We start from the raw sequence: 26,026 nt of genomic DNA, 5'->3' as shown, positions 1-26,026 counted from the left end.
ACAAAAATGATCGTGGCTAACCCAAATGCCCAAACACCCAAACAAGTTAAGCACCCTGGCACCCACGTTGGTCATGCTTTCGTCCCTCCAGATGAAACGGGACACAAGAAAACGGCCATGTCACTCGGGTCAGGGTGACACAACACACACTTCTGTTCAACAGTGTGGCCTGACAGCTTTCACTGGTTTACCCCTGCCGTATCATACAGGTGCCCTGTCCAACCCTGAGAACAGGTCCAAACATACCACTATCCTTTTACAACACCTCTCCACTCATTCCTATCACCAACAAGAGCTCTAGCTTCCACTATATTTAGACCTCTTTCCTGCAGTGCACTCATAACACCATCCATCCACGTCAATCGCAGCCTTCCTCTTGGTCTCCTTCCATTGACTTCTGCTCTGTAGATCCTCTTCAACATTCGCTCCTCATCCATCCTCTCCATGTGTCCAAACCAACTGAGTACTCTGTTATCCACATGCTTGCTCAGTTCCACTACTACTCCAGTTCTGTCTCTCACAATTTCATTTCTCAATCTATCCTATCCAGTCACTTCTAACATACTCCTTAAACACTTCATCTCAAATACATTTACCGTAATTTCCTTCTCAAATCTGCTTTAAAGTTCCAAGTCTCTGCACCGTACAACACAGTCGGCACAATCACACTCTCATACAGTCCCCTCTTAACATCCATACTCATACTCTTGTTGCTCATCACTCTCCTCAGAGCACCCAAAACCTTGCTTCCTTGATTCACTCTGTGCAATACCTCGCACTCCATTCCACCAACTGCAGCCACATCACAACCCAAGAACTTAAAGCTTTCAACTTCTTCCAGCACCTGTCCGTGCAACCTTATTTCCAACGCCATACCCACTCCATAACGTGAACACTTCATAACCTTACTCTTCCTAACATTCACACATAACTTACACCTATCACACACTCTTTATTGTACAATTTAAAGGTGTATATTTTTCTATGAAGAGAATTTGCACAGTATGCCGGACTTTACCTCACAAACACATTTGAAATCAAATGTATACAGTCTAAAGAACAGAAATCAGTTGTTAAAACGTTTAAAACGACACTTGTCAGTTTTTTTAAACCATGAATACTCTTAAGTGTTGTTAGTTTCTTTTTATACAGACTTTGCATTTGACCACTGAATGTACTTCACAAAATGTACTTATATGTTTTATTTACTGTTCTACTGCTGCTATTATTCTTGGTTTACGGGGATGAAACAATGTTTATTTGATTTGAATTTATCATTTATTTGCCTGCCCCTTAAAACCAGACACAGGTTTATTCTTGGATCTGTCTCTACTCACTACTGTATGTTCAATAAACGATGTATTTTTCATTGTACCCTTTTTTCTTGAGTTAATTAACATTTTCCACGTCATTAAATCAACTTTCCAATGAATTTGAGAAAACAAAATACTGATTACGGGAAAATTTGACTAATTGCGCCAATAGTTGGTGACAAGTCAACTGATAAAATAGTTATTAGTTGCAGCTCTAGTGGACGGTGCGGCCTCACCTGCATACTGTGAGCGATGCCTTCACGGTCCGACAGCACTTCGGCCAGGTTTTTGGTGCCCAGTACGTTTCTGAGAGTTGTTTGTGCCAGCAGGCGGGTGGCGAAGTCGGCGTTGGACACGTTGGCCACAGAGGCAATGGGATCGCTCACCCTGAAGTACACCACGCCGTCCACGCTCACTGTCACAGAGTCCTTTGTCAAGATCTGCAGGCGGGTACAAGAAAATCAACAAATAGGGCTGTACAGAGCACAACAACAAAATATAACATCAGCTATATGACATATTTTTGGAGGAACGGAAATATGTTAAGCAGAATATGGAAAAATGAAATGTATAACTTAGTTTACAAAGAATCCAAATGCTTAATATGATTATATAAATGATAACAATATTGTAATGTAAAGTTCATACTCAGATAAAAAACTAAATATGGAGCTAGATAGCTAGCTAAAATAGTAAAAAGAGAGCAAATGTTAGCTCAAAAGCATGCAAAAAAAATGTAAAAAGCTAGGTAGATAGCTTGCTAAGTAGCTAAAATGTATGAAGATAGCTAGCTACAAAGTTAAAAAGTAGCCAGATATCTAGCTAAAAAACCTGCAAATTGGGGGCTCAGGTGGTAGAGCGCTCGTCTTGGGATCAAAAGATCGCAGGTTCGATTCCCGGCTCCTCCGTGTTACATGTCGAAGTGTCCTTGGGTAAGACACTGAACCCCTAATACCCCCAATATGCAGGTTAGCGCCTTACATGGCTGCACGGCCGCAATTGGGAAATGTGAAGCACACTGTAAAGCGCTTTGGGAAGTCTTGACTTGAAAAGCGTTATATAAATGCAGATCATTTCATTTCATTTCACATTTTTTGCTCATTCGCTTTATGAAACCCAATTACTGGATTGAAGCTTTTTATACCACTAGGAGGCACTAAATATTACACACAGTCCCTTTAAACCCAGTCTTGATGATGCCATCAAAATAAAATATAATATACCGTATATTAAGGACTACAAGCTACTACTTTTTCTCTACATTTTAAACTTTTGGGCTTACATACATTAGCCTAATTACTTTTAGGTTTTTTTCCGCGAGGCAAATGGTTGCGAAGGTGTCTGCGGCAACTCTCCCCAACCGCAGTTCCCATCAAAGACACACGGGGACACTCTTGTCATCCTTTTTCTTTCTAAACAGCGGAGAAAAGTCTAACATAATATTAACACATTGCATCGAGATAAACACACGTGTTTGCGGACTATTTCTTCAGCTATCTCAATCAATTGGCAAAGTAGAAAATAATTATATTTGCATGAACATATAGAGACACAAGAGTGCTATGAAAACATTCTAAAAAAAAACAAAACACTAAATGCATTGTTCTGACTAAAACTCAGAAGCATGTTCAATCTCAACAGCCCGGACTCATGCCGAGACATGGAACCGATTTTAAGCTCTCCCATCCCTTGCACACGTGACAAAGTGATAGCAAAAAGACTGCCTAGGGGGTTTCAAGCTTCGTTTAGCCATTTTTTTTGTTACGAGTTAGTGCAAGGGGCACTCAGTATGATATGCATTTCTAAAGTAACAATTGATCATGTTATTACTATGTTATTTTAAAGTTAATTACTGGAAGTGGGTGAAATATTCAGTCAACCACTAAAAAAATAGAGAGAAAAGAGAGGAATGGAGAAAGGGTGAAACAAGAGAAAGAGAGAAAAAAAAAGGGTGAGACAGAGACAAAGAAGAGGGAATACAAACATAGGAGAAAGAGAAAAGAGAAAGAGAGATGAGAAAAAGGGACAAAATGAAAAGAGAGAGAGAGATGAAGAGAGAGAAAAGAGAGAAAAAAGGAGATAATGAAAAAAAACAATTTGAAAAATCCCAAGGACTCTGCACTGGTGAGTGATTTTCCAAACAGATCAGCGGGCACCTAAGCTGTCATTACGGGGCACCCGGGTGCCTTTGGGCACCATGTTGGAGACCCCTTGTTTAGCCAATCAGAATACAGAAAAAATGCACAATAAATGATCAAATTTCTGGATTTTTCTAGAAAATGTTTTGACTTCTTTTTCCCACCAGTGCTAAACAAAAAAATCTAAACACAATATTATTTTATTTTGAAAACTATGTCAAAAGTGGTCACCTCTTGCGGTGGGATGTCAAAGGAAACCGTCCGCAGGTCGACTTTGATGAAGGAATCCGTGCATGGCAAAATGAAGAAAATTCCTGCGGGAATTTCAAAAACACGTTTCCCGTCAAAGGCGAGAAAGTTTGAAAAAACAAAATATAAGATAACGATTACACATACCAGGTCCTTTGGCCTTTCTGTCAGTGATGCGGCCCAGCCTGAAGATAACCGCACGTTCGTACTCTTGCACAATCTGGAATTATTTTTTTTTTTAAAAGAAAAAAACACACAGGCAGTGAAAGTTTCAAACCCATCAGCGCTTTTTTTTCTTATTTTCTAGCCACACACCTTCAAACAGAACCAAATGGTGAAGGGGAAGAGACATATCGTGAAGATGCCCACCACAATGACGATGACCCACCCACAGCAGCCCAAAGAGCCCGTCTTCTCGGCTGGAAACACAAATATGAAACTGGAGATTATTATTTAATATTCTGCGATAGGACAATACCAGAGTTGATGAGTTTGTGGTCAACGCAGAGAAAATGCAAACAAGCAAAAGTTGACTCAAGCTATTAACAAAAGGGCGGGGGAGAAGTCATGAAAGGAAGGGAGTAGTCATATTTTCCACTTTAGCTCACCTTACATATCATTTCATGTGGCCGGCAAAACAATGGTAAGAGAAGCTCAAGAGAAAAATTAGTGTCAAACAATGGCTTGCAGTTTTAAATTTGTCAACTCGTGGTGGCCAAAGCTAAGCGCCATTCCCAAAGCTGTATTTACTGAATGTTAATCAACCAGAGATTATTGAGGAAACCCCTCCCGCATGACTCAGGTACTTACTGTTTAAGGCAGTACAAAAAAAATAATCATAAAAATAGCACCTGGGTGTCTTTGCAGAAATTTAAAGACGCCTTAGCTCTTTTCTATAATAGATACAAAATGTAACAACAAAGTTCCCATGTACCGGCAAATTATCCATCCATCCATCCATTATCTGCACCGCTTATCCTCAATAGGGCCGCGGGGGTGTTGGAGCCCAGCTATCTTCGGGCAGTGGGCAGGGGACACCCTGAACCGTTTGCCAGCCAGGGATGGACAACTCACTCGCTCATTCACACTTAGAGCCAATTGAGCTGACATGCATGTTTTTGGAATGTGGGAGAAAAACGGAGTACCCGGAGGAAACCCACACAAGCACGGGGAGAACATGCAAACTCCACACAGGAAGGTTTGATCACCGGTAAATCAATCATTTAAAATAGGGTTTGTGTGCTATGTGTTTCACTTTTTAGTCCAGATGAGTTACCCCAAGTCAAATCAACTGTAGTCGAAAATAAGCCAATTGTTTTGCTTTTTTTGAACAAATGCATGGTTGATAAAAACTACAAGAGATTAAATGTTAGAGAAGGAAAAACATTTTGAGGAAAAAACCTTAGAAACTGTTTTATAAGCAAATCTTACAGCCCAGAATTATAATTTAATTGTAACCCCTACAAAAAGACCCCCAACCTCCAAGGTTTTTCTACCATGTGGCCCTCAAGCTAAATAAGTTGGACACCCTTGCCTTTAGATATTCATAAGAAAAGATATTGTTTGATCATCTGAAAAAATAATCATTGTTATCTTAAAAAAAAAAAATTATCTTGTGGAAAATTCAATTAGATATCAGAAATTGATTAGTGCAAAGGGCTTCCAGTTTGATATGCAGTTCTAAAACAATGACATTATGTAATGTTATTGCCAAATTGTAATTTTTATGAGTTAAAATAAGCTTAGTCAACCAATAAAACTGTAATTTTCTTCCATAAAATAAATGGTTCATTTTAAAAAGTATTCGAAAATCGGTCTGCGGAATAATGAGCTGTTCTGCCAGCCCCACATTGAAGACCCCTGCCTTAACGCTTTATAACTGCTTAAACTACTTTGACGTCATTGCGTGGAATCTTTTGTGTTATATTTTCCCACAATCACTACAATGGGAAAGTCCTAGGAGCTCAGCATGGATCTGAAAAAGCCAATCATTGACTCAAACAAGTCAGCAAAGTCACTTGGAGCCATTTCAAAGCAGTTGCAGGTCCCAAGAGCAACAGTGCAAACAATTGTTTGTAAGTATAAAGTGCATGGCACTGTTTTGTCACTGCCACAATCAGGAAGAAAAAGCAAACTATCACCTGCTGCTGAGAGAAAATTGTTCAGGAGGGTGAAGATTTAACCGGGAATCACTAAAAACATCTGTCAAGAATTAGAAGCTGATGGAACACAGGTGTCAGGGTCCATAGTCAGGCGTGTTTTGCATCTCCATGGACTAAGAGGCTGCCGCACAAGAAGGAACCCCTTGCTCCAAAAGCGGCACCCTAAGGCTCGACTGAAGTTTGCTTCTGATCACATGGACAAAGACAAGACCTTCTGGAGGAAAGTTCTGTAGTCAGGCGAAACAAAAACCGAGCTATTTGGCCACAATACCCAGCAATATGTTTGGAGGAGAAAAGGTGAGGCCTTTAACCCCGAGTACACAATGCTTACCGTCAAGCACTGTGGTGGTAGTATTATGCTGTGGGGATTTATTCCTGACAATGGAACTGGTGCTTTCACCGAGTAAATACCAGCTCAGTAGCCTAGATGGTAGTGGTGCCCGCTTTAAGACTGGGAGGTCGCTGGTTCGCGCCTCGGCCGAGTCATACCTAATTGGTAAAATGGCGGCGCCCTCTGTTGGCTGCGGCTGCATCGGCTCGCTACAACGGGTCAGGTGTATCGACATTTCGTTCTGTGTACATTGTTACAAAGAATGACAATACAAAGGAAATTATTATTATTATTATTATTATAGGGAAGAAGGTGAATTACCTTCAAATTCAGTTTGGGTGTTCCAACACGACAATGACTCCAAACACACGTCAAAAGGGGTAAAGGAATGGCTAAATCAGGCTAGAATTAAGGTTTTAGAATGGCCCTCCCGAAGTCCTGACTTGAGAACTTGTGGACAATGCTGAAGAAACAAGTCCATGTCAGAAAGCCATAAAATTTAACTGAACTGCACCAATTCGGTCAAGAGGAGTGGTCAAAGATTCAACCAGAAGCTTCTGGATGGCTACTAAAAGCGCCCAATTGAAGTTAAAATGGCCAGGGGACCAAATATTAGCGCTGCTGTATGTATATTTTTGACCCTGCAGATTTGATCACCTTTTCTGTTACCCCATAATAAAGAGAATGAATGAATGAATGAATGAATGAATGAATGAAAACTTTATTTCGAACATTAAAATAAAAACAGAACAAAAACAATAACTCAACAACAAAATAATGTTCCGTAATATGTTCGAAAAGGGGTAGTAAGAAGCAGATGCTTATATTCCCTACCCCTTCATCTTCCCTATTAAATACACCAATGATAATAACAACAATAGTAATAATATTAACAATACCAGTTATGATATAACAATAGCAACAATAACAACAAAGTTAACCATAGTTCTAGACGCACTATTCCCAATCTCTTGTATCACTCATATCCCATTTTCTTCATCTCTGTGTTCCGCCAGTAATGTTTTTTTGTATTTAATAAGTGAATAGTTGGACATTGTTTGATCTCGTGTTGTAGATTGTTCCAAAGTTTGACTCCACACATAGACACACACATACTTTTCCTGGTTGTTCTCACCTTTGGGATGATGAATTTACTACAGTCCCTTAAGTTATAATTTCCTTCTTTCCGAATAAATAATTTATGGATGTTTTCTGGCACTATGTTTTTGTTGACCTTAAATAGCAGTTGTGCAGTGAAAAAATGTACTAAATCATCCAATTTTAATAATTTGGACTGCAGGAATAAAATATCAGTATGATCTCCATACCCTACCCTGTGTATGATTCTAATTGCACGTTTTTGAAGGATAAAAAGGGGCTGTAGTGAACTTTTGTAATTATTGCCCAAGACTTCAGCACAATATGTTAAGTATGGCAGAACTAGAGAACAATATAATAAATACAATGCATTATAGTTTAAAATGAATTTGGCTTTATTCATTATTGAAATGCTTTTAGACACATTAGTTTGTATGTGTCTGGTGTGTGTTTTCCAGCTTAATTTATTGTCTATTATGACCCCTAAAAACTTAATTTCTGATACCGCTTCTATTGCAGCACCATCCATTTTTATTTCTAAATCTTGATTTGCCTCGCGATTACCAAAGAATATTACTTTGGTTTTATTTAAATTTGAAGATAATTTATTTATATCCATCCATACTTTTAGGTTAATTAATTCACAATTAACACAGGTTAGCAAATCAATATAGTTATTATTTGAATAGAAAATGTTAGTGTCATCTACAAATGTTACTATTCTCAATAGTTTTGAAACATTAAAAATATTGTTAATATATAAATTAAAGCAGGCAGCACGGCGGCGCAGTGGTTAGCGCATGTGCGGCACAGTTCTAAGGTCTTGGTACTGGACTTCCTGTGCAGAGTTTGTATGTTCTCCCCGTGCTTGCGTGGGTTTCCTCCGGGCACTCCGGTTTCCTCCCACATTCCAACGACATGCATTTCAGGTGGATTAGCCGGTCCAAATTGTCCCTAGGTGTGAATGAGCGAGCGAGTTGTCTGTCCCTGTGTGCCCTGCGATTGGCTGGCAACCAGTTCAGGGTGTCCCCTGCCCACTGCCCGATGATTGCTGGGATGGGCTCCAGCACCCCGGCGACCCTACTGAGGATAAGAGGTGCAGCTAATGAGATGAGATGAGATAAATTAAAGCCATAAAAGAACCAAAACCCATGTGACACAGAACCATCCGTTCCAATCAATCTATACGAGAAGAATCAGAGTTGTAGAAATAACTGGAAGCTCAAGAGAGCCATGACTTTATGTTCTTCACAAGTCTATGTAAACGTTTGACCACAACTGTATGTATATATATAATCTCATTAGCTGTACCGCTTATCCTTATTAGGGTCGCGGGGATATATATATATATATATATATATATATATATATTTCATTGAGTAAAATCATCATTAGATGGAATTGCTTTTGTTCATGAAATAACGTGCAAGGAAAGGCATTTTAGCACGGATAATTTCATTAGCAAATCACATGTTTTTGTCAAAAGTCAAATCACATGATGGACAATCGCCTCACAGCTGACCTGAAAAAAATAAAAAAATAAAATAGAGATTTAACCGTTGCTTTAAAGGAAGGGCTCGCCTCGTATCATATCATCTTTCATATCATATCAGGCACGTGGCCTCAGTGCAACGTCAAGTCGCATGATTGCTGACATTCAAAAGGGGAAACATTTTTTTCAACACATTTCGTTTAGGAAATTAATGTTATTTTGATTATCTCATATAAATATTAGTGCTTTTGACTATCTTTTGTCCATTTTGCAAAGAGGAAGTGATACATATAACTGTACGTTTTTGAAATTATAATTATCTTACTTAGATCTGACATTAATTTGTCATGCATGTTCATGGATGTTAAGGATGTCACAGAGTGTGCGGTTTCCTCATGCGTGCGAAGTTAAGCAGGACATTGTGGTTCAGTCTTGAAGAATATTTATTCTTAACAGCAAGCAATCAAGAACTCGTCTTCATCCGATTCAACATGGCAATCAACTACACAACACAACGAAAATATAGTACGTACGCCTTACCACAATTCCACGAGTAAGAGCGCCATATAAATTTGACAAATCTCAACAGAATTATCCAAACTTCACAAATTTGGATCAATCTGTTTTGTCTATAAGCAAGAAAAAGGGAAATTAGATTCTAGGTGTGATCAAGGTATTTTTGTGGGCTATGATAAAAACAGCCCACCTTATCTGGTGTACTACCCAGATACAGCAAGAGTCCAAAAACACAGATTAGTAAAATTCACAATGTCCTTGTTGAGATTTGTCAATTTCTATGGTGCTCTTACTCATGGAGTTGCGGTAAGGCGATTTCTATTGGGTGACGTCATTACGTACACACTATATTTTTGTTGTGCTGTGTAGTTGATTGCCATGTTTAATCGGATGAAGATGAGTTCTTGTTTGATTGCTGTTAAGAATAAATATTCTTCAAGACTGAACCACAATGTCCTGCTGATCTTCGCACGCATGAGGAAACCGCACACTCTGTGACATCCTTAACAAATTCCACGAGTAAGAACGCCATAGAAATTGACAAATCTCAACAGCGGCTGATACTGTACAGTACATACAATACATATCATTAGTGCCAGTGGTACCAGTGTCAAGTACTAAATACTCAGGGTTGGGTAGGGTTACTTTAACTTGATTACTTTTGGATTACTCCAATACTAAATGTGCTAATAAAAGACAAAAAAAACTAAATATGAATAAAATTACTACATTTTGTGCAGGCTTAGGGAGTAACGGAACACATGGAACGGCAAAAATGATGTTGGCAAGCTGTTTGGATTAATTTTCATTTTGTTTCTGTCGCATTTTATGTTCGTTTTGCCGGAGATCAAAGAGATCAAAGCCAGGAGAGAAAGCTTACCACGTGTTGTGAGTCATCATTTTATTCATATTTAGTTTCTTATGTCTTTCATTAGCATATTTGGTATTGGAGTAATCCAAAAGTAATTGAAAGTACCGGTAATCAAGTTAAAGTAACCCTACCCAACCCTGTAAATACTTGTGTCTGGAAAAAATGAGGCACGGTATAGCCCTAAAAATGAAGTCGCTCTAAGAAAAAATGCTACTTTGAATTTATCTGGCCTTGTTCATACAAAGAATGGTTTATGCACAGATAATACAATCAGTATCTGTACTTGGTATTGGTATCGATGACAATTCAAGATCTGAGTAGTTTTACGCTTTAAAAAGAGCAGCATTAAACTTGTTTTTTTAACTTGACTGACAATAAGTAATAATACATATAAACTACACTATTTAGATTCTGACTTTGCAGACATTTTATTCGAAACCTTATAGATTTTTTTATTAGTTTATAAATACTTTTACAAACCGGTAGTTCTTTTTTGTATTTTGTGACGCATTTATTGCATGTTTACACGCAGAGTGAGCGGAAGTAATTTCTACTGTGCTGTATGTTGAGGAGGTAGCATATTTGAGAATATAGTGCCAATTTGTTTGTTCAGCCGATTTACAGCACTTATTAAAAATTAATATTACATATAGCACGCAAAAAAAATCCTATTGGAGTCAATAAATTTCATTAAACCCATTTTAGATGTACCAAAATTAGGTCAATAATAATGTGAGGCTTTGTCTTTGTGAGATTTACTTGTGTAATGATGTTCTCTCAAATTTCAAGTACAGGTACTTGTTACAAGAAAAATAACATGTGTAATAAATACAGCCAAGATCACGTGCTTTGGGGACGCATTGTCTCGGCACATCGCTATGACAACGGATCTAAACAACGCTCTACCTGGACAGGTGAAGGTAGAAATGGCAAACATACAATTAACTTATGTATTTATTACAGAAAACTTTTTTTTAATTCTAAAGAATGGATGCTTGCTTGATTAAAGCAGAAAGTACTAAAAGCGTATAAAATGATAAAAAAGTGTTCCATCTTACATATTAATCCTTCTTTGCTCATCCCGGTGGTCTTCTGACTTTCCATTCGGTGCTCCATTTCCATAAGTGTGAGAAAAGTCAAGCCTGGCTAGCTCGAGTGTTGCAAATCAGCATGAAGTCCTTTTAAAGCTGCAGTAGCCGAAGAAAAGGTGCGGCCCACCTTTTTTCTTCCCCCTCTCTCTGTCACGACAGGTGAGTGGCTTCTTTGTTTGCACAATCTGTGACTACAAACAGGATGGAAAATTTTCCTATAGAGAAAAATGAGCGTTAAACTGTTGATTGTGGGAGTTCTCTGTCATCAAATGTCGACTTTCCTTTTCTTATGTTGATCCAAAAAATGCAAGGCAGGTAGTGTCCGGTAGTTTATTTTTAAAAAACACAAAAAACAATCAATGGGTCAACCCAAAATAAACCGCAAAACACGGCAAGAGTTGGTATTATACCGGCTCCTTATATTAAAAATAAATTCAAGAGAATTAACCTCTGAGGAAAGTCAGAGAGGTGTAAAATAAATGCCGATCACAACCATGTGCTCTGTGAATTGTTATTGGGTCCGGGAGGAGACTGAGGCAGTGTCGGGAGAGGAAGAAATAGCAGTGCAGCAGGTCGACCTTACTGTGTCTACTGTCATCAAAAGTTAACTATCCTTTTCCGGTGTTGGTCTCCTATAAATGCAAGGCAGATACAGTGTCCAGTAGTTTATTAAAAATAATACTAACAACTCATGTAAACAAAAACAGTGTAAGAAAATAGAAAGCAAAGGGTCATAACCGATGAAACAATTTCCATTTTTTCACTCAGGTTACTTAAAAAAAAAGATACACACACAAAAATTTTAAAAATAAAAAATAAAAAACACCAACAACAAAAAAAAAACAATTCGTACACAAAAAACAGGGGCACAAATGTGATCAGTTCATGACGTGATATCATTTTGTTAAAACAAAACAACACAAACAGTAAGCGTACTCATCAACTTTAAAGGGACCGCATGTATGATTTGACCAATCAATGTTGCTTTCTAGTGTAGTGCTCATCATTGGTACATCTGGGTCAAATATAAACTAAGGACCAAACTAATCTTATGTGTGACTTTAGAATTTAAGGAGATGCGAAGCTAATGCAACACAATAGAGTGCTTGTTCGGTCCAAAATATGTAGTGAAGAATCTCAGCTACAATTTACACTCACAGTGTTACACGAACAAACCCCATTTTGTCCCTACGTCTTTTACGAATTCTTTGTATGGAAGCTAGGTTAACAATGTTTGTTCACTGAATGATGAAAACCCACAGAACAAACTGTAAACATCCGAAAACACAAACCAAGCACACAGTGCAATTTGATTGGGTGAGCGTTTCTATGAACACAATAGCGCACAGCCCTGAATATATCCGTATCCTTGTTCGCAGTCATTTGTGACATGTTTACAAAATATTTCTGCTCGTTCCTTGTTTTTGAGTCAAAAATATTCCCAACTTCTGGTGTAGTGCATCTTAATATAAGTGCTAAAAAGCACAAGGAATTATAAAAACTACGGACACTCAAAGTGACCAGAACGCACCATTTTACTTCTCGTTTTTTGCCAACCCTTTTTTGAGGTACCATTAAAAGCAAGATGGCCGACAATGACGTCAGCTCCCTTTACGCGAGGCTCGTGTTATGTAAAATGAATGCTAATTTCTCCACTTATGAGTCTTATGTGACAGTTCATGTTTTTTTTGTTATCATTTAAATTGTTCCCTGCTGAGACTGCAGCCCCCGGGACCCGACTTCGGATAAGCAGAAGAAAATGAATAGATATTAAAACCGTTATTTCATTTTTACCACTAGGAGGCACTAAATAATAAACACTGTCCTTTTAAAAAAAGAAAAACTCTTAAATGTACATTTCTATTTGTTCACTTCATATCACTAATGCACAAACTATTTTTCACTCATTTCTTATCAGTCTTTAGCTTGGAATCCCCGAAAAGGGGATTGGATCACAGTATCCAAAGTGGAAGGCGGTGTTCATTGCCAACCCAACTGGGGGTGCAGACCGGGCTGAAGGGGGAAGGGGTTTCCTGGGCCTGCGGGATAGTTGGCGAAGGCATTGGGTTGTGGCGCCAAGCCCTCCAAAGCAGACGAGGGGTGAGCCTAGAACGGTATTAAGTTTAAACTTTAGAAAACACCCAAAGTAAGGAGAGAAGACATCAATGGACATTGAAGTTGCAAGGAGGCCGGGGAGAGAAGCCTGTACTATAGTATTGCTCGGGGATCCGGCGACCCTGCCTTAGGACATTCTCACTTTAAGGCATTGAAGTTTTTTTCTGAATATATTTTCTTACATTGTCATTGCTATCAACATTGTGTGCAACAAGATTAGACATGGCACTCCAGGGTAGACCTGCGATAAAGACTTTCAAGAGAAAAATGATCAGACTGTTAGGATAATAAGAAAAACATATTCACAATGTAGTGTTTAGCAATTGTCTTAAGTTGTGATAATAGTGAAAAGAAACAGAATGGCGCATCGTAACAATAGTGCAAGAACTTTTAGCAGCAACAAAAATCCCCAAATAAGTCGCAAGGTTTACATTTTCACAGATTTGTGCAATAACATTAAGCAGCAAAAGAATAAATACGCCGCAGGATATATTCTACCCTCCATTATGACATTTTTCCGCTATACCACAACAACAACAAATTATTTAGCGTGCCTATAAACTCTGTGCTGTGTTCGTGCATACGATGAGAAACGTCTCTATGATGCTCGTCTGCTATTGGTCCACATCAAACAAAATGCTGGTCTGTAATTGGTTTGAGTCACGACATTGTGAAAATGCCAACATGCCATTAGCTGAATTACTTCTTACAATGCCTTTTCAGATTCTTGTGTGCTTCATAAAAAATTTGCTAGTTGGCAAAACGAGTCTTTATTTTTTTTTGTAATGTATTTTTTCGCTGTGGGTCCAAGGCTTGTAGTGACACTAAAGCAGGCCTGTCAAACATACGGCACACGGGCCGGAGCCGCCATTAAGTTCTGAGATGTCAAAAAAAGAAGTGAGTCTCTAGGTCATTTCTATCAAAACTTTTTGAATGAATGCAAACCAAATGCTCCCTCCAGCCGCTAAAGGGCAACGTTAAATTTGTATAGCGTGGTGAGCTGGTTCAGGTGTAAACTGATAACTGTTAAAATAAACCAATTGACACATTCAATGCCCACCATGAACATATTTTCCCTCATTGTTGGTGAATAAATGTGTTGTGTTGAGAAAGGATCATTGTCATCCATGATTATAATATGCAAGATAAAGGTAAGATGGGACCTAAAAAAATACAGCCCGACCCTACCCGGGCCTGCATGTATTAAAGGGCCACCACACCTAAGCCCGACCAAATAACTTGATTTGAGAGCCCAAGCCTGAAGCAAACCCATATTTTTATATTCCATTTGTGAGAACTCGGGAAGAGGAGGGATGATTCTGGCCGCTTGAGAACAGAAAGTCTGGATCTGACTAAAGAGCTAAACTCACTGGCAACCCTGTGCTAAAACATGATATCCACGGAAACAAAGCTTACGATTGTCAAGAAATACAAGGAAGGCTACCCTTGCTAAGTTCAAGGGCCGTAACCAATTGAGGATTGAGACAGTTGTTAAGAACAAGGATCCGATTAAAGCAAGCGAAACTTCTCAGGGGATGACAATACTCGTAAGTGTATGTTTTCAAATCAGTATTAAATTTAATCTGCTATTCCCCCCACCCTGCATCCATCTGTTACTCCAATGTACCAGTTCAAGTCACGTCACACTAAATGTAAATTAAATTTCATTTTTCCTTTCCGTGTATGTTTAAAATATTTAAATTTATACCTGTATATTACACCAAGGGAGTATTTACTGTATATTATTTTGTTATTTGAATGTTTTTTATCTTGTTTACCAGGCGTTTGGAACTAAATGGCATAACCTTCAATCTCCCACAACAGGGCAGTTTTACTTTGCCTGTATGTAGAATTTGTTTGTGCGTGAGTGTACCTGCAGCAGGGCGGGTTGCATTGTGGGATTGTGAAGTCCCCCCAGGGCAGCAGGGGAGGCGGCGGGAGAGAAGCCCGGGACCCCAGGGAATGACAGCAGACCCGGGAAGGCGCCGTTTGCTGGAGCCTGGAGGCCGGCGCTCAACCTGCAGGAAATTGAATGAACGAAACTTTATTTCGAACATGATAAAAGTAAAACAGCAGGTCAAAAAAAAACAAAAAAAAAACAATGGTAACGTATATGTCCAAAAAGAAATACAAAGAAGTATATGCTTATTTAAGCCTACCCCCTTCCTTAATAATTGCGTCTTACACAACAGCTTTTACATGTTATGTATGAATGTTGCACTTTAAATTTACAGATCTCTTTGAGATAATGACTGTCAGCTCTGTTAAGAAACAACTGTGGAACATTTGTTGGGAGTCGGTGCTTACTTGCTTTTCATACTAATAATAAGGGTTTAAGTTTCACTATATACCTTTCAATTTTAACATGTTGGATTTTATAAACAGTTGATGGTCTGTTCCTTACGCATAATCCTAATAGCTTTCTTCTGTTATTGAGTTTGTGACTCTTTATTGCTCTTATGTATATGCCCCAAAACTCAATACAACACCTTAAATAAGGCACAATCAATTAAAGTACACACAATTTGAAGAGTTTTCTGGTCAAATACATGTCTGCATCTACTCCTAACTTATTTGCTCATCTGGATTGTATGACATTTATATGGGGTCTCCTGCAAATACCATGGCCAATAATCACTCCGAGAAGCTTTTTCTATTCTAACATTACCCATCTATGTTGGTAATTCATTGTATGTTTTGTTAAAGGTACAGTGCGGAAAATTGCGGGGTGGATCGTTACTCTTTATGTTCTGCTCCTATCTTTTTGGAGATGAAGGTGAGTAAAAGTCATTCAACTGTTTTGTTTGATCATAAGGGGAAATTGAAAGTGTGAATTTGCGTCGAAGAGAAACCAAAGTTGAGCTTTTGACCGTAGCTATAAGAGTACAGAGTCTCACGGCAACTTAAGGGTGGGGCTTGGCTTGATGGAATATAAAACTCCCAGCTTGTAATCAACAAAGCCAATGGGCTATCTGAGACAAAGTCCACACACGGCAGGTAGGGCAGAGTACGCCTTTTGCACAACGTATATCTCCGCTTCAGAAAGAGGACAGAAATAGTCCACACACCCTTTTAATTGGAGATTAACATATGAGCAAAAGCTGAATATATATATTTTTTTCAATCTATAGATCAACGATAACCTGGAGAAAATCACGAATGGTTTTGAGAGGATAGGTAAACTAACAATAAGGGGTAAAAAAAGGATCCCTGAACTATCCTAATTAATCTTACTCAACATTTAGCTATGATTTTGTTTTATTCATGACATCTTAAGAATCTTTGGTTCCAAAAAGGTCAACATTTGTTTCATTGGTCCACATGTCATATTCCAAATTATCTTTGAATATTTAAGTGTTAGTTTGCAAAACTGATATCTTGTTAAGCCATTTGGTTTTGCTACGCTTAGTTATATTGATATGAAGAAAATATAAATAATTGTCATGTAAAAAACCAACATCCATTATATGCCAAAGTAATTAAATATTGAAGCTCTACTTGCTGTTTTCTTAAAGAGGCAAAGGTTCATCATGTCTGTGCTGCCCTCTGGTGGATGATTACTAATTATATCTATTGTGTAATAAATGTGTATTTTTTTTTTCTGTCCATATTATCGGGCGGGCCGATTATCCGCACCGATAGTTGGGAATTTGACGAATATTGGTACTTTTATTTACTCGGTGGGCAGATTGTTTATGCTCAGATGAAGCAGAGTCCCTTCTACGTATAATGTATAATATATATATATATATATATAATATATATATAATATACTGTATAATATGACACCCCCCAACTTTTGATTCCTTTTGTCTCAGATTGAGTTATACGGTTTGGATGCAATGGGAATTGAACCCGGATCACAGTGGTGAGCGCACTGAATCCTAACCACTAAACCACTTAGTTGTGTGACACATGAAAGTGTGCATCAGATTTTGTCTCATCATCACATTATTCTTACTCAAGGTACCAGAGACGAATGGCATCGTGATTTAAAATGGTGTGATAATTAGATTTTTTCAGATTCAGATTCAGATCTACTTTATTGTCATTCTAGTACACGTGTATACAGAACGAAATGTCGATACATCTGACCCGCAGTTTCCTTGAATGTACAGATATAAATAAAATGTTGTATTGAGTTGTAGTATGGAGTGCTAATAATATACTAAATAATTATGGCTATGTATAGTATTTTACAGTAGCGCAAATAGTGCAAGAGGATTAGCTAACCAGATGTGCAAAGTCTATAAAGCCAATAAAGTCTAATGCCTTTTTGTATGTCATCTGTATCATTGTGATCGGGTGATTAGGGTTTGGCACTCTCACCGCCACGACCAAGGTTCGATTCACATAGCAACCAGTGTTTTAGGATTGAGGTATGTGATTATTCTCGAGCGACCTATCATCGCACAATTGAGGTAAAAGCTGTACAACACGCACCCAAACTTTCTAGTTCTTTTTTGGGTAAAAAAAAAGTGCATACAAAAATAAAGACCTACCCAGGTTGGAAGTTGGAGCTGAAGGCAGACGCAAATCCGGGTAAAACGGGTGATGACGCTGCCGCTGCCTGGATGGGTGCCACCGGCGCGACAGAAGACTGAGCAGCCCCTGCTGACAATCCCATGAAGGAAGGCAAGACGGGACTCCCTGCGCCGTGCCCGCCTGAAACTCCCAAGCCCGTGAAAGCAGCAGGGCCGGGGGCTAGGCCCTGAAAAATGGAAGGGCCCAGGCCGAAAGGGGAGGCGGGCCCGTGGAAGAGGGAGTTGGGCGAGGGATTGGAGACGCCGCTGGACGAGGGGATGGACAGGCCCGGGTAGTGCTGGGGTCCCGGGCTGCCTGACAATGCCTGCAAGCCTCCGAGGGCAACGGGATTGGCCAGGGAGACTTGAGGAGAGGCGGGCGGGTGCGAAAGCCCTAGAGAACGCGCTAGCGCCGCCTGGGCCGAGCCCTGCGCCACCAGCGGGCTGAGAGAGGGCGTGCCAGAGCGAGAGGTCCCCTTGAAAGCCGAGGGCACCGGGCTGTTACTGCCGCTGCCCCCGCCCTGGCGGCTCATTGTGGCACGTTGCTGCTGCTCGTGCTGGAGGAGCCCGGGGGGACCCATGGAGGCCTGGCCGGTGTGAGCAGGGGAGGGGCTCGGCGTGGAATGACTGGGGATGACCGCAGCGGAGGACACGGGAGGGTTCGATGAGGTTTCTGAGGGGGTGTAGCTTCGGATGACCGACCCCGTGGCCGGGGGGTGTGAGCCGTGGAAAGGGTGATCGCCCCTCTGCTGAATCGAAGCCGCAGAGTTCATCTGATCTGCGCCACTACGGGAGGTGGCGGGCGTCCCTGGTCTGGAATGAGAATGAAAAGGGGAAGGGGGGAACCCCACAACGCCAGGAACCGGCGTTCCGCAAGGGGTGCCTGAGGGGGTGTGACCCTTGATGACAGAAGACGGCGTCTGCGGGCCCACCCTGATGACGGAGGGCGACGGAGCCGGAGAGGGAGAGTTGTGAGAGGGCACCATGCCGGGAAAAACAGGGGTGATGGGAGTGGTAGGGTGGGGCTGAGATGGGGAGGCCTGCGGTGCGACGGGGGTGGACACCGTGGAAACATGAGGAATGGGCAGCGGCCCGCTCTTGACTCCTGGAGTGGTGTTTTGGGGATTGCCGGCTTTGCCATAGCCTGGAGATGACAACCAACGTTTACAACCATAATTTCATCCTTTCAGATTTGGCACTTTGGTTACAAACATGGCGAATATCTTCCACAGGATTTGCTTTCTTTATGATTACATTGAATCTGAAAGTGTGATGTGAAATGACGATTCAGACATTTATAGTATTTATTTTGTATGAAGTTATATGTTGATTGTTTCATAAATATGTGCCTATTGATAGAGTTAATGTGATTCCACTAAGGGTTTTGTGATTTTATTTTTTGTTATCATCATTGCGTTTCTTAAATACACTAATTTGAAAGATATTTCAGGGGACGGGACCAACAAAAGCTTGGTCTTTTTTCCGTCCGCCCACTTTCTTTTTCTGTTATCATTCAATGATGTTGTAAAGTTGTGGATTATGAATTGTTTGTAATCTTGTTTCTGAGGTGACAATAAAGAAAAAAATGAATATCAACAAATTAACTCAAAGGCAAAAGTATGGTTCTGGAAACCAGCCTTCCCAAATGACCCCCGCAAAAATAGAATCATTTCAGGTGAATTGCAGGGAAAAAAATAAGAAATGCAAGTTAAAAAATTCTCCACGCGAGCTGCAAGCATGAATGCAGATATTAGACCAGCATTAGTCCAAAGCCGCGAAATGAAAACAAGAGAAAAAAAAATGAAAAATGAAATGCCATGTCTCTGCATAATAAACATGGCATCTGTAAAGCTCGTTTACAGAATTTTTAAAGGGAAAGTGAATGAAACATTTTCTGGCCATTAGGTGCCGCAGGTAAGCCTGAGTAAGCAGCATGCCAGCTGGATGAAGCGTCTAAACATTTCAACCGTACCTGCAAATTTGTGGGCAGAGTTGTAGGGGGGAGGGGGCACTTTGGCCGTTATGACCCCTCCCATAGATACAAGGCCTGCGTTGTTGTACGCACCTGCGTAGCAGTTGCAAACACAGATTCGCAATCAAATAGTATCGGACTCAGCCTCTGCCACTACATCGATTTAACCTTTTTTTTGTCATTGGTCAATGGTAAGCCGTTAGCATGAGCTTTGTGTGTCAAGTCTTACTCGGCGCAATGGTAGCGTGGGGTCTGCAGGGGGGGATGGGGTAGGGCACGGGTCGATGAGGGTTGTAGCTTGAAGGAAACTGCAAAAGACAAAAAAAGATCTCAATATTTCAACATTGATGTAAATATGACACCACTTTGTTCTTACCGGTTTGGAATGTCCGATGATACGAGCAGCAATTCCTTTCCCTTCTGTACCGTTTGAAATATCGTCCTTTTTTTCTCCTTCTTTCTTTAAAGGAGGGATTCCCTAAGACAAAGACAACACCTTTCACATACTGTGATAGAGAGCCCTGTGGTTTAATATGTCCAGACAGGTCATATATATGTATCAATCCGTGGAAAGGTTTTCTCTAAAATAGTGGTGAGCAAACAATTGTACACAAGCCAAATACGTAGGCTTTTTAATCCGGCCCACCAGACACAAAGGGTAATAATTATTTTTTTTTAATTTAAAGAGGAGGGGAGGAGCAAAGGAGAGTGAGTCTTGGCTGCATCTTAGACTTAATATTCGCCCCGTGGAATAAATAAAAATGTTGATACTGATTATCCGTCAATTTCCCAGGTATTGGTACCGACAATCGGTGCGGCGGTAGCTTAGGAATTGAGCGCTCGTCTTGAGATCAAGAGGTCACAGGTTCCATTCCTGGCTCCTCCGTGTTATACGTCAAAGTATCCTTGGGCAAGACACTGAATCCCGAATGGTCCCGCTGCTATCGGTGTGTGAATGGGTAAGTGTAAAGGGCTTTGGAAGGTCTTCAGTGGCTTGAGAGGCGCTGTATAAATGCAGACCATTTACATGTAACGATAATATCAATGTAAATAACGTACTACTCACATAAAAAATTAGGGTGACAATCAAAAAAAAATCATGAAGCATTAATGTGTACCGTGCTCAAGGCCAACATTCAAATTGCTGGCTATATTTCTACATACTTGATAAATTTCTATCATGAATTTGTATTTATTAAGATATTTATCAAATGTCAGGCCAAAGAAAACACAATTTTTAATGCATATTAGCACATTTTGTGCTTAAAATAGGGGTATAACATAGTACCTTGATTTAATTCTATTTTAAAACCAGATGATTAAATTAATACATAATGTATTTATATCTATTTAGAAATGCAAATTAGAACAATTGGATGGGTCTACATCATCTTTGTTCCTCGTGTATTCTCAAGATATTGCAATCACTACTGTCAACAGACACAAAAATTCAGTTTAATCTTTTTTCTCTGCCTGGCCCAGTCCCTCGGCAGAATCTTTGAACCAAAAGTGGCCCAGGATTCATGGTTTGCCCGCCTGCTCCAGAAAAGAAATTCAAAGTAAGGTAACTTACCGGGAATGTCCCCGTCACCAGACTCGGCCTGCCTTTAGGATATGGATTTCCCGGTATCATACCACAAGATGAGATCATGGCTACGGGAGCCTTGCAGCCCACCTTGCATACCTAAAGAAAGGAAGGACAAATCGTTTGAATTGTGGGTAGAAAATATATGGAACAAATACTACAACAAATGCCAGGAATTAGGGGCACAATCATTGCTCAACGGCTTTTGAAGGTACTAAATGATAACCTGATCGAAATAACTGTAAATAAATACCTGTTCCAGAATCCTATGAGCACGCTTCTTCTCTGACAAGTGTATGCGAAACAAATCTTCCACAGGGCGGTAGTTTTGTGCATCTGAAATATTCCTGCAAAGGAATGTAAATTAGAATCATGGATGGAAAACCAACAATTTCCCCCAGGATCATCTTGATTCACTTACAAAGCGATAAGTTCCAAGACAATGACTCGGTCCTTAGAAAAGGTGAAGCAATTCAAAATGTTTGCAACTTTGGTGGTGGGGACGGCCACCATTTTCTGCAAGAAAAACAGGACTAGTTCAACCTTTCGGCCATTGAAAAACTAAATTCAGGTTATTTTATTGGACTTTTATACACATTCGGTATATATTCTATAAAACATTGCAGTACTTACATGCTGCAGAGCTTTTACTGCTTTAATTTGAGGTTCCGCCCAGGAAAAATATTTTAGTATTTCCATCACCTGTTGATAGATCAGATTAGATCTTACAAGGGATGCACAATTTTTTATACCAACACGAACACAATTGCATTTTAGTTCAGCAAAAGAAAAAGTAAAACATTGACTTAAAAGCAAATTATATAATGTTTTAGGCCCCTCTTTAAAGTACTAAATTCTATATTTAGTTATGTAGTATTTTTTTAATAGTATTTATGCATGTTTGGAGTAGTACAGAGACTGGTTTGGAGACCACAACCTCATTCTGCTTAAACCACAGTACAAACCAAAAGTGAGGAGGCTACCAACAACCACACGCTCTTTTAGAAAATGGTCCACCGAGGCAGAGCAGGCTCTGAGAGACTGCTTTGGATGTACGGACTGGGATGTCCTGCTAGGGTCCAGCAGTGGGGACATTGAGGAGATGGCAAACTGCACTACTGACTACATTAACTTCTGCATGGACAATGTTGTTCCTATAGAGACTGTACGCTGCTATGCCAACAAGCCCTGGATCACGAGCAACATCAAGTGCCTTCTGAACCAAAAGAAGAGGGCCTTTAAAAATGGGGATCAGCAGGAGCTAAAACGAGTACAGAAGGAGCTCAGAGTCCAGCTCCGGAAAGGGAAGGAGCAGTACAGGAGGAAGTTGGAGAAAAAGCTGCAGAACAACAACATGAAGGAGGTGTGGGAAGGGATGAAAACAATTACTGGCTGCAGCACCAAGCAGGGTGTGGCTGTGGATGTAGATGTGGGGCAAGTCAACCAGTTGAACAACTTTTTCAACAGGTTTGACCACTCCGCCTCATCCTCACCCCTGAGTACTGCAGCTGTCCTTCCCCCTCCCCCTCTGGACACTAGCATGGAAGAAATCCCCCCACTAAAAATAACTTCAGCCCAGGTGTGTGGAGAGCTGAGAAGGCTGCGAACCAGCAAGGCAGCTGGTCCAGATGGGGTATCCCCCCGACTGCTGAAAGCCTGTGCGTCTGAGCTGGGAGACCCTCTAAAGCGCATCTTCAACCTGAGCCTTGAACAGGGGAGGGTCCCTCAGCTGTGGAAAACATCCTGCATCATCCCAGTCCCAAAGAAATCAAGACCTGAGGAACTCAACGACTTCAGGCCGGTCGCCCCGACATCACATGTGATGAAAACCATGGAGCGGTTGCTGCTGCACCATCTGAGGCTACAGGTCCGTCACGCCATCGACCCTCTGCAATTTGCTTACCAGGAGAAGGTGGGAGTGGAGGATGCTATAGTATACATGTTACACCGATCCCTCTCTCACCTGGATAGGGCTAAGGGGGCTGTGAGGATTACATTTTTGGACTTCTCCAGTGCCTTCAATACCATACAGCCTCTGCTACTGAGTAGGAAACTGACAGAGATGGGAGTTAGCTCACACCCTGTAGAGTGGATTACTGACTACCTGACAGGCAGACCCCAGTATGTGAAACAGGGGACACTGTGGTTAGCAGCACAGGATCTCCGCAGGGGACCGTGCTCTCTCCGTTCCTATTCACTCTGTATACATCAGACTTTAAGTACAACTCTGAGTCCTGCCATGTGCAAAATTTTGCAGACGACACTGCGATCATGGGATGTATCAGAAATGGGCAGGAGGAGGAGTACAGGCAATTGATTTAGGACTTTGTCCGATGGAGCGACGCAAACCACCTGCACCTGAACACCACCAAGACCAGGGAGATGGTGGTGGACTTCAGGAGAACCAGAACTCACCCGGTTCCTGTAACCATCAAAGGAGAATGTGTAGAATTTGTCCAGACCTACAAATACCTGGGTGTGCAGCTGGACAACAAACTGGACTGGACTGCCAACACAGAAGCTCTATGTAGGAAAGGGCAAAACCGACTTTACTTCCTCAGAAGGCAGGCCTCCTTCAAAATCTGCAAAAAGCTCCTGAAAACATTCTATGAGACAGTTGTGGCAAGCGCCCTCTTCTATGCAACAGCGTGTTGGGGAGGCAGTGTCAAGAAGAAGGATGCCTCTCGTCTCAATAAACTGGCTAGGAAAGCGAGCTCTGTTGTGGGCAAAGAGCTGGACAGCCTAACAACAGTAGCTGAGAGACGAGCACTGGAATAGCTGCGGTCAATTATGGACAATCCATCGCATCCACTACACAGCATTATCTCCAGACAGAAGAGCAGTTTTAGCGACAGAATGCTGTCACTGTCTTGTACTACGGACAGACTGAAGAGATCTTTTCTTCCTCATGCCATGAGGCTCTTTAACTCTACCCGGCAGAGTAAAAGCCCACATTAAATCTCACCCCCTACATTGCATATCAACAAATCTTATTGCAATATGTATTCTGTGTAGCACTATTTAGATATTCTTTATAACACGCTACAGTGGGCATTTGCACGTCACACTGGGTATTTGTATATTGTATTCTTTTTGCTTTATTATTGTATTGTTCTCAGCTCAGGGATGCTGCTGGAAATGTGAATTTCCCTTCGGGGATGAATAAAGTATCTATCTATCTAGTATTTTTGTAATGTTTCCGTAGTAGTATTTCTGTAGTTTTTTCTTTGCACAATGAATGCAATGTTTTAAGCACTTAATGTGATACTTTGTTATGTAGTATTTTTGTAGTATTACTGTAGATGTATTTTTGTAGTACTATTTCTGTAATAATTATTTTCGAATACGAGAAAATAATACCAGATTCGATCTGCAACCTCAGTGGAAATGTTCAAATCTAAGCGTAAAACACACTTCTATTCTATATCATATGAATAACCTATATTTTATGTTGACAATATCTGTGTATTATTTGACCTCATGTAGGTTTTAGATCAGGGGAGGTTGTCATAATAGTCTGTTGTTTGCAATAATCTGTGGTCTGTGCAGCCCTTTGAGACTCTTTTTGAATAAGGGCTATACAAATAAAATGCAGACAATTTACATTTAAAACCAAAATAAAGCTTCTGAAAGAACCATGTTGTGATGGCCCCAAATTCTCATTTGGGTCCATCCTTGTATTTTACAACAGCATATTACTCTTTGCAGTTGTTTTTATTTTTTATGGATTAATAATCAATGTTTGTGGTTACCTGTTCACTGGAGAAGTATCCATGCACCTGCTCAATGGCTTTAATCCGCTGATCGGTCAGGACGCACTGATAGATCAAACGAAGGAGTTGTCAGAAATTTGAGTTGCATTATTTTTCACAGAACATTTTACCTTCTTGATTTCATCGATGACGATGTCAAATGATTTCTTATCCATTGTGATCAAATCAATGATCAATATCAAACGGACGGTCAATCAGAAATCACGATTCCAGATTTATTTAAAAAAAATACTATGCTGGCCTGGTGATAATGTTTGAAAGGGGCATATTATTTAAATGTATGGCACCTCTCATTGATTTAAGCTACAAAACGTTTCTCCGGTTCGAACAATGACTTCCGAAAAAGGACGCTACAAACATCCGAATACAAGCTAGCTGAGTTTAGGTGTCCGTTTACGACCGGAATTCAACTAAAAGCTAAAACAAAATACAAAAGAAAGTGTGACGGTACTTTTCAGTGGCTTCGTCTATACCCGACATTGAACATTATCTAAAAAAACAAACATAAAAATGATAAAACTGAACAAAACGCGACAAAGCAGCTAGCTTATGCTAGCAGTACCGACAGCTGGCGCTAGCACGTCAATACTATCAAGTCCCTAAGCAGGGAAGCTCGAGGGAACGCCACCTAAAATGTTTCAGAAATGATCCAAATATTTGACAAAAATAAGATATGCACGTGAAAATAGATTTTTTTCAATTAATTATACTTTATTATAAATTCGTTTCTTTATTTTTTAACGAATTAATAAATATAGTTTGAAACGTTTTCAACAGGCAACAATAGAGCCGATTTA

The 26,026-nt window shown here is 40.2% G+C and overlaps 2 protein-coding genes across 3 annotated transcripts in view; both read right to left on the bottom strand.

The window, feature by feature from the left end:
• Positions 1 to 11,749, bottom strand: part of stoml3b (stomatin (EPB72)-like 3b) — a 14,909-nt gene extending 3,160 nt beyond the window's left edge. The window contains exons 1-5 of the mRNA XM_088321022.1: positions 11,229 to 11,749; positions 4,016 to 4,119; positions 3,848 to 3,920; positions 3,683 to 3,765; positions 1,550 to 1,753 (exon numbers count right to left, since the gene is read on the bottom strand). Of these exons, the coding sequence (XP_088177148.1) occupies positions 1,550 to 1,753; positions 3,683 to 3,765; positions 3,848 to 3,920; positions 4,016 to 4,119; positions 11,229 to 11,292 (528 nt within the window). The 5' untranslated portion in view covers positions 11,293 to 11,749. The remainder of the gene's footprint in view (positions 1 to 1,549; positions 1,754 to 3,682; positions 3,766 to 3,847; positions 3,921 to 4,015; positions 4,120 to 11,228) is intronic.
• Positions 11,750 to 11,911: 162 nt separating this feature from the next.
• Positions 11,912 to 25,832, bottom strand: proser1 (proline and serine rich 1). Of its 2 annotated transcripts, XM_088321019.1 has the most exons (12): positions 25,340 to 25,832; positions 25,209 to 25,274; positions 22,090 to 22,158; positions 21,878 to 21,972; positions 21,710 to 21,803; positions 21,445 to 21,555; positions 20,248 to 20,349; positions 20,101 to 20,179; positions 19,872 to 19,964; positions 17,879 to 19,043; positions 15,250 to 15,394; positions 11,912 to 13,367 (listed from the first exon to the last, which is right to left on the bottom strand). In XM_088321019.1, the coding sequence occupies exons 1-12, from the start codon at positions 25,382 to 25,384 to the stop codon at positions 13,242 to 13,244; spliced, it is 2,190 nt and encodes a 729-aa protein (XP_088177145.1). In that variant the 5' UTR covers positions 25,385 to 25,832; the 3' UTR covers positions 11,912 to 13,241. The 2 variants fall into 2 exon arrangements, with proteins under 2 accessions (XP_088177145.1, XP_088177146.1); XM_088321020.1 differs by lacking the exon at positions 19,872 to 19,964.
• Positions 25,833 to 26,026: the final 194 nt, after the last annotated feature.

This window comes from Urocampus carinirostris, chromosome 17, assembly GCF_059441175.1.
Source record: "Urocampus carinirostris isolate Australia breed hairy pipefish chromosome 17, RoL_Ucar_1.0, whole genome shotgun sequence".
In the NCBI taxonomy this organism is placed as follows: Eukaryota; Metazoa; Chordata; class Actinopteri; order Syngnathiformes; family Syngnathidae; genus Urocampus; species Urocampus carinirostris.
The sequence above is the reverse complement of the archived record's forward strand: the minus strand, read 5'-3'. Positions and strand labels throughout refer to the sequence as shown.